We start from the raw sequence: 9,607 nt of genomic DNA, 5'->3' as shown, positions 1-9,607 counted from the left end.
CCTCTCCTCTTCTCTCTGTGTCTGCTCCAGTAATTCTGCTTTGCAGAGGGGTGAGATTTGCCTTCATATCACAAGTGCCTGTGAGCTCTGAGCCTTTTACCTCCCCTCCTGCTCCCTCCCTGCTCTCTCCTCCCCCCCTTCTCCCCTTCCACCCTGCTCCCTCGGTAGTCTGGGATTCCTGGGATGTCTCCTCCAGTAAAATAAGTTCCTGTCCGGTCCCCTAGCAGACCAGATCACACCATGGAGCTGACATGGCTGCATCTCTGACTGCCCGGGCTGCAGAGTAGCCCTCTGCCCCGCAAACAGCCCATTAGACTGCAGTGTGTGTATGTGTGTGTAGTTTTGTAGACGGTATCCCAATGGCCTGTTAGAGGTCGGGATGCTGCTTTGTAAATATTTGGCGTTTTTCCCTTACAGCATTATGCTCCGGAGAAGGAGGTAGCATGTCTAACGGTTACCGGACTCTAACGCAAGGACATGCCAGGACAATGGCTGTCCTTTGATATGGACCCTGTATTCCAACACAGTACAGAGGGGTCAAGACGACCGATCTTTTCTTACCTATAACGGACATGACAAGCGGTGTCGCTGCTCTCTGACCATCATGTCTAACGGTTACCGTACTTTGTCGCAGCACCTGAATGACCTGAAGAAGGAGAACTTCAGCCTCAAGCTCCGCATCTACTTCCTGGAGGAGAGGATCCAGCAGAAGTTCGAGGAGAGCAGTGAGGATGTCTACCGCACGGTGAGTAGGACGGCTCTTACTGAGTACCAGGAGATGAATGGGAACCTGTGTGACTGGGGATGAATGGGGCTGGGACCAGTTGCACTTGAGAGAACAAGAGAACAACATAATGATCAACACCAGTTGATTTCTACTTTGATGATCAGTTTGGAACTAAGCAAATGAAAGAGATGATCTGTGCCTTTATCAATTAAGATTATTTTGATCAGTCCTAGAGAGGCACTGATCCACTTCCACTGGTTGTTGACACAGCTGCTGCGCTGACCTGAGTGATGTGACCTGCCATGTGTGTGTTTGACCAAGTGCTTGTTTTTATTTTTGGTTGTGGCCTCCTTGTGAAGGATTACACATTAACTAGCAGTTTGTTCAGGAGCTCTCAGTCTGTGTGTGCATATGTGTGTGTGTATTTGTACTGATATTTGTGAGGACGATAGACCTTACAGAGTGAGGACCTTTTGGGCGGTCCTCACTTTTTTTAAAGGCTTGTTTGAGGCTTAAGACTTGTTTTTAAGGTTAGAATTAGGTTTAGGTCAGGGGTGGGGGCTAGGAATTGCATTATGCCAATGAGTGTCCTTACTAAGATAGAAGAACAAGAATGTGTGCGTGTGTGTGTGTGTGTGTGTGTGTGTGTGTGTGTGTGTGTGTGTGTGTGTGTGTGTGTGTGTGTCCGTGTGTGTGTCCATGTGTGTGTCAGCTGTCAAGTAGGGGCTTTGCTTTGCTGTGTATTGTTCTTATCCTGGGATTTGTGCAGATATAATGTCCTGTATTTCCACAAGATTAATTTAGTCTCACTCCACAACCCAGGGATACTTTTCGGCAGCTTCATAAATATTGACTGAGTGGGTTATACCTTTTATAAACCTGTGTACTTGTAATGGAGCAAAAGGCCAGACATAGGAAAACAAAAGGAACATAACGACAAACTGAAATGTTGCACCAAATAAATATGTGGGAGTTGATGTCAAATCCCTGAATCTTAAATGGTATTGGCCATGACTTGACTGATCCACGTATTCTTTGTCAGTTCTTTTAAAAAGTTCAGTCTTCCACCCTCAGATATGTTCATTCATATAACCTCATTTAAAGGTAAATCTAGTCCTATATACACCATAGTGATGTGTACCTATCTTTATTAACACCAAATATAGCACTGATATTAGATCAATAAATAGCTAAATAACCTGAGTTGAAGCATTGGAATGTGGTTATCAATATCTTAGAACTTTGACTTTTTGAAATATAAACATTTGTGTTCCTCAGAGTAGATTATAGACTCATAGATGACCCCAAAAACTAGTGTGCATTTTGGGTTGTTCCCATACAAATAATACAGAGAGCTGACATCAATATTTGAGCGTATAGTAAATTACATTTGTTAATGGTAGCAAAGCTCAGATATCACAATATGTAGTGCTTATAATCTAGTATTAATACTTATTTTGCAAAAAAACAAAATGTATGACAAATACATGAAAAGTCTTGCCTCAGTTCAGCTCTTCAGATATGAGTATTTGCTTTATTTGAGCTTTGGACCAGTGATCAAAAACGGGAATTCAAAGTTAAATATTGCTGATTTGAATTGTACTGTGTTCTTATATAGAGTTCCCTCTATGTTGCCATTAGGAGAATCCTTGTTGTGCCGCCTTCACTTGTTTACACTGGACCAACCATGCCGACATATAGTGTGTGATTTAAAAAAAAACTCTGTTGCCAAACAAGACCAGCCAATCAGTGTCTGTACATTTTGAACAGGACATGATGAGCGTGTCCTCCTGCGTTCCTCCGCATGTGTGCGTGCTCCCACATTAAGGTGACCCCGCTCAGCTGGTGTCTGTTTGCACGAACCGGTCGACATTTAAACCTCTCTTTCTCCCTCCCTTCATTCCAAATCCCTCGCGATCATCAGCAACTCTTTGAAAGTGAAAGGGCTGAGCGGGACCTGCGTGCTTCACACCAGCACTGACTGAGTAAACTGATCGCACCTCACACAGCCACAGAACTGGACTTTAATCCTTGTGCACGACGGTCTCTTTTTCTGTATGGCTGAAGGTTAATCAGACTAATCAGGGTTTTGATTGGAGATCAAATTTGTTGCACTGTGGTGTTATCGGACCTGAGCTGCCCGGGTACATAGTGATCTCCCCCATAGCTTGACAGAGTCTATTTATAGAGCAGGCTTGAGTACACTAATTTATTTATCTCCTGTATTCATGTGAGTGTCCACATGACATGAGACACACTTGTTACATGTGTATGTTTGTGTTTATATATATATCTTCACTATGTGGTCCATTATATCAGTGTTTTTTGGAAGCATTCATTGTCAGTCATGTCACTTTTTATGAATTGTATACACACACAGGTGAACAAGGGTCTGCAGGAACCTTTGAACCCTTGAAAATAGTACCTGGTACTAAAAGTTTTGGATACTTTTAGTTGAAATGTGGCTACAATTAGCATCTGGTGCTTATAGTATTGTAGAGCATGATGTTAGAGCCTTAGGTAATTATTATTTTACCACAATAACATGTAGATTTTTTTTTTTCTGATTGTTTAATCTTTAAAATGTCGAACAAATGTCAGATTTGCATTTACATTTGTGAAGTTAGACCATGTTGATTTTTGTTCATGTTGAAAATGACAATGTTGTCCCTCAGTTAGTTTTAAATAAACACGACCGGATGCAACCCTTTATTATGGATTAAAACAGAATGAGCAGGGCCGTCATTAAATGTGAACCTGTCAGTGGGCGATAAGTCATTGTAGCAGTGCAGGTGTGTGTGTGTGTTGTATGTGTGTTGTGTAAGTGCAGTCCTCTCTCTCCCTCTTCCTTCTCTGAATGGTTATAAGTGAATCTGTTGCTGGGGGTCCACAGGCCAGGAGGGGCCAGAATAGCAGGTGCACTGTGATGGGTGTCTATATTTAGAGCTGTTTTCAAGATGGGGAACTGTGTCTCTTACTGTAAACCACGTTGACACACACACCGGAATACATGTCTGGTACATTATTTATTGTTAGAGCATTTAGGCAAATCACTTGCTATAATTACCTATGAGCATATGTGTGGTCATATGTTTCTTTAGTTGTTGTTGCCACTGCACCACTAGTATCCTAAGAGTAGAGTGCAAGGTAAGAGATAGATTGGTCTTAGTACCATTATGATAGAAATAATGAGGGAATCAAAGAGTCTTGATTTAATACAACTAACACAAAAGAAACAATCTATCCTTCCACCAAGTTTTGTTACCAATCCAGTTGTTTGTGCTTAATTTTGCTTACAAATAAACAAACATAGATGAAAATATAACTTTCCTGGCGGAGGTACTCAAACTACGATCAATACAATTCAAGTACTAGATCAATAAGCCAATTATTGAAGTAAGTGTCCTGCTTTTGGCTATCTGAAAAAACATGTAGCTATTTTCTCATGCCTCAAAATGAAAAGTAAAATTGTCCTACATACAAATGCTTTTCATGTTGTTTCATTTTGTTGATTGATCTGATGTCAGCCAAAAACACGACCCCTGTGTCCTCCGGTCACATGCACATGTTAAATGTCACATGCACATGATAAGTTTGCATGTGTGATGGTGTGTGTTGTGTTGAGCAATCGTGGCGGAGTTCAGGAATTTGTTTAAGGGTAGGTTTCAGTCTACGAGTGTTGGTACACGTGTCACCCAGCTCTCTGTGGGTGTTATCGACACACGTAAAGCTCCCTGGCAAGGACGGGGGAAGGTCATCAGACTCTGACATGTACGGAGAGGCAGAGAACACAGAAATAGAGGGAGGACGAGGCAGGAAAGAAAAGAGAGAGGAAAATACAGGGAGGCTAATTCTGTTGAAATGAGTGTGAGCCAATCTGCAGAGATAAAGGTGGTAAAACCAATGAGCGCAATCATCTCATCCATCAGGCGGATAAACTGTCCTCACTCCTGTCCCGAGGTCAGAATGGAAAGAATGAGCTCCACCAATCCCCTCTGTCCTCCAGCCCAGTTTAAGATCCCTGATTGGCCCAAAAACGACCCCTGTGGAGTCCAGCAGGTAAACAAACTGCGGAGTTTAGCCTTTGGCCCCAGTGGCGAGTATCTGAGCTTCCCAGAATTCTCCAGCTCTAAATATAACAGCCGTGACAGCTCAGTCAGATGCTCTGCACTCCTGATACACAACACCCACCAGCAGTGATTCACTCAGCAGAGATGGAGAGATGTGACTGAGGAGACGGAGTGAGGACGTGACATGTCGGGAGTATAGAAGAGATTCAGACCAAACCCAGTAAACACAGAAACTGTTATAAACTCACGGAAAAGATCTACCCATAGTTTCCTTACATCCACAATGAGCATGAAATGGATTCAACAACCACGGCTCGTTTGTCTACACAATATATATCCAGGGGGCACGGTGGGGCAGTGATAAGTCCTAGTTCGAATCCCGGTTAGGCTGGGGTGGAGTGCATGTTCTTCCCCTGTTTGCGTGGGTTCTCTCCAAGTCCTCTTTACATTGATGAGCTTATAGGCAAAGAAATGGTTGTTTGTCCTTAATGGACTGGTGACCTGTCCAGGATGTTTACCCCTCCACAACGTAAAAAGTCATAAGCCGTTCAACATATGTATTGACTCTGTAAATGAATCTGTAACTAACATTGGGAATATTTTCGATCACATTATCGTCCTCCTCACATTTCTCACTGCTTGAGTCCTTTAAATCTGCTTAGTGCCTCAGGTTTGGGAAAGTGAAAGATGTTTATTCATATTTCTTTAAAGATTGGAAGCGGAAAAGCTCAGCTAGTCACAAACTATGTGATTGACTGACTGACAGACTGATTGATTGATTGATTGATTGATTGATTGATTGATTGATTTAGTGATTGATTGACTGATTGATTGATTGATTGACTGATTGACCTCGCTGCTCTTCTCCTGTTGCAGAACATCGAGCTGAAGGTGGAAGTAGAGAGCTTGAAGCAGGAGCTCCAAGAGAAACAGCAGCTTCTGGACAAAGCCCTGTAAGTCCATGAATATTAATCATAAATGTTTGTTGTTGTACAGTTTCAACCCTTGAATTAAGATTTCTTAATCTGTTATTGTGATATATGGTATCAAAAGTTTGAAGGTCTCCCGAGCCTGCTTGATCTAGACCGGCTGAGGTCGACTGACCAGCAACAGCTCATGTAACATCATTGCATAATTTTCATCTTTTCTTTGGCCACATAGATGTTGTTTAATTTTCTACATCGTGTGGTATCACAGCTACTAGATATGAAAGTGCTGCAGTGGATTAAGATGATGATAAAAACTGATGTTCATAAGTGTCCGACCTTTGTGTTTTTTATGTGTGGTTGTGAACCCATGGACCTCGCCAAAGATAAGCTTGGATTCTTTACATATACGTTGTGTCTTTACTTTGGAGCAGCCGATGAAGACAACAAGCACACACACACACACTCAAAGAAGACTCACAATACGAAATTATGGTGATATATATTGTTAAATTTGCTAATGATGGAAATTGTAGTGAAAAGTTATTGCTATTGTTGTGTGAGTTTCATTAAAAAGTATTTTTAGATCTTTCCATACGTTGGGGTTTCATTATACATGTGAGAGAAACAGGATCTTCTGTTACATTAGTGTTGTATTAAAAAGCAATCAGCGGAGCTTCTGTGTCCCATGGGTGAACTTTGACTTCTTCATTGTTGGGGCCTGTACTACTTTAATTTGACATGTAGAGGGATAATCTTTCTCCTCCTGAAATTGTCAGAGATGCATCCTAAAGGTTGTGCTTGTTGACCTTTAAAGTCATGATCATCATCATCATCGATGGGCAGCTGTTGGTGCTCTTACAAAACACACGCTGGTTCTTATTACTTGTTTCTATTTTAGCTGCTGTTGTTGCTCCCTCTCTGCACATCCTTTACTTTGGTTTGAAGTTACATGATTTGCAAATTGCAGATGAGAGCGAAGATGGTTGTGACAGTGAAGCTGGTTATTATATTATGACTCTCTCACTTTACATTTGAATTCTATATTAGATATTGTGTGGAAAAGTGACAATTTCAGCCCAAAACAAACTTTTTATTCATAATAATTCATAATACAGTTTATGGTTAAACAAAAAAAAACTAGCATTAATTCCCTTTATTTGTCACGAGGGTTTGATAGAAACCTCTTAGGAATCATTTAAAAAAAAAAATCAGCTTGTGTTGTGATCAGCATTGGAAATTATTTTCAATATATCAGCATTGGAAATGTTTTACTCCTCAATATTGAGTATCAACCTTTTTTTCACATTTAAGGTCTGTTGAAGATTCTTGGATTTAAGTCCAGCTGTCTTTCTTGGTAGTTAGAATGATGTATATGCAGACATGTATATGACGTAACTGAATTCTCTAACCTCTTGCAGAATGGGTGGTGTCTAAACTCTCCTCATAGGCTGAAGGGCTTTCCCACTACAAATAAAGGACACTTGTCCAAGAGACAGACATTTGCATTACTCAGACTGGTTCAAAATATCTCAGTTATTCGAGCTGCTGCATGTGGTGGACGGAGTTAAAAACGTATGTAGAGAGCGTCCAGGACGGGACTCAATGGCGACAGAGTGGCGTGTGCCATTCTGGGAGAAGGAATTCTGGGATAGGGTTGTTGACTGACTAAGTGATATGGACAGATGCTTGCACAGTTGGAGTCTAAAGGAGTGTGGGGGGGACACTTGCGCCATGAGCCACTTAATCAGGTTGTTGGAGAACACAAAGGAACAGGATGTTTCTGCATTATGTTTCATCCTTTAACAATGTATTTCAGTTAATTATTTTACCACAGATATACATATACACTTCACTAACACAACTGCTACATTCAAAGGCCCCAAACTGAACAGCATCTCTGTGAGAGCACATGTTGTTGTTTTTATTAACGTGAAAGCCTTTTACCGTGGGGGAGGCACATAATCAAGCTCTGCTGTTCAGTGGAAAGGAGTTCGCTATCCCCGCTACTATCTCCACCGTGTCATAACACTGACCCGCTGACAACATCTGTACGAGTAGATTTGGGCTGTGTTCATTCTGGTAGCTCATAGATGTGGTGATCGAGTCTGATTTCTCTTCGACAGCACGACAGCAGTGAGCTTGACCAATCACAATGAGGCAGAGCTGCAGAGACGGTGTCAGGAGAGGCAGCAGGAAATCGACCACATGCAGCAAGTGCTCGAGACCAAGATCCAGCTCCTGCAGGAGGTCGTGTTCTCCCTTCAGCTTTTTAAGAACAAATCAAAGGTGTCTCAGAGGTAATGATCATAACAGTTTATCTCTTTGTTGTGTTTCCAGGAGGCCCAGCTGGCACGCAGCGAGGCAGGGAGGATGGTCTCGCTGGCTGGATCCCACTCCCGCGCCTCGCTCCTCTCCATAGACATCCCCATGGAGGACATCCCAGAGGACGAGAGGCCTCCAAGCGTCCTGTCCCCATTCAACACCAGCAAAGACAGGTACAAAAAATAAACCTCCCTCAAATACCCAACTAGATCTCGCTGCTTTGAGACATGCGGTAAACTCTGGATAAGCTCCAGATATTATCCAGAGGGGCTGTATGTGAGAATGCACATGTCTGAGTTAGTTGCGGAGAGCAGGTGTTACTGACTGACCTTGCCTCTGTGTGTGTGTGTTCAGATTAATAGAGGAGCTGTCCATAGAGCTTCGCTTCAAGGAGGCTGTCATCACAGAGCTGAGCGGAGAGAAGACGACGCTCACACTCAGAGTGGGAGAGCTGGAGGGACAAGTGGACGAGCTGTCTTCATCCCTGCTGCAGAAGGACAAGGATGTGGAGGTATAAAAGCTCCTTCAACGACAACTTACGAGCAAAGGGGTTTTCAAACTTTGCCCCAGTCTTTCTCTAACCTGTGAAAAACATGTAAATGTAGATTAAGTAATTGTCTTTCTATGAGCTATTTCTCCATCATGTATGTGAAGTATGACAGTGAAAGCCTTTAAAATGCACCACGCCCCTCTATTCTTTCTGCATTCCTCTGGACCACCATGTTTTTTCTGGTATGGCTTCTATTCTAGAAAGAGGCTCCTGAAGCAGCAGATGTGACATTCTTCTGCCTTATTTGAACAACTATTCATGTGGGTCATAACAGCAGTTTACACGCCCCAAACCACTACGTAAATAAACACTGATGTATGCAGATGCATTCTCACATAGTCACACACACCAATAAAAGATCATGAGGTCATCTGACGAGAGCAGTCATTTAATATCACGGTGCAGGTTAATTTTGTCACTTTCCTGTTTCTCTGTGCATTCTCTTCCTCCATGAATCCCAAGGTTGAATATAATTATTGATTTTTGAATGTGCAGTGGGTTCATAGTCTGTCTTCTGTGTTTCACAGTTCTATCAGGAGGAACTGGGTCAGGAGAGGCTGCGTATCGAACAGGAGATGCAGGTAAGGGAATCCATGAATTTTAGTTAACTGTTAAAACAACTCTGCTTCATTATCCTTCCCGTGTTATTGTTCGGTTTTCCACTAAGTGTCAGAGCTCTGTCACATGCGCTTGCTGTTGAGAGACTCTGCCTCCTTATGGAGAAGTGACACATAGCATTTTCACCCCAGAGCGGACAACTGTACATTTAAATCATTTTGTCAGTTTATTTTTGTTTTACAGAGTTGTAAAAAGAATATGGAGTTTGTAAATATAAATGGTCTTTGTTTTATAGAGCGGCTTTTCTAGTCTTTATGACCACATCCTGCACACACTGCCCAGCACAGCCATCAGGGGAAATTCAGGGTCAATACATCTCAGAACACTGTGTGGAGTAGCCGGGGGATTGAACCACCAACCTCCTCATCCAGAGCCACAGTCACAATATGTC

The 9,607-nt window shown here is 42.3% G+C and overlaps 1 protein-coding gene across 1 annotated transcript; it reads left to right on the top strand.

Moving 5' to 3' along the window:
* Positions 1-604: 604 nt before the first annotated feature.
* LOC133017508 (myomegalin-like) lies at positions 605-8,565 on the top strand. The gene is made up of 5 exons (XM_061083615.1): positions 605-745; positions 5,674-5,750; positions 7,850-7,973; positions 8,064-8,221; positions 8,403-8,565. Exons 1-5 carry the CDS (start codon positions 605-607, stop codon positions 8,563-8,565), a joined length of 663 nt encoding a protein of 220 aa, XP_060939598.1.
* The last annotated feature ends 1,042 nt before the right edge of the window (positions 8,566-9,607 follow it).

The sequence above is a fragment of the Limanda limanda genome, chromosome 13 (assembly GCF_963576545.1).
Source record: "Limanda limanda chromosome 13, fLimLim1.1, whole genome shotgun sequence".
Classification (NCBI taxonomy): domain Eukaryota; kingdom Metazoa; phylum Chordata; class Actinopteri; order Pleuronectiformes; family Pleuronectidae; genus Limanda; species Limanda limanda.
Note: the sequence above shows the minus strand (reverse complement) of the source record. Positions and strands in the feature narration are given on the sequence as shown.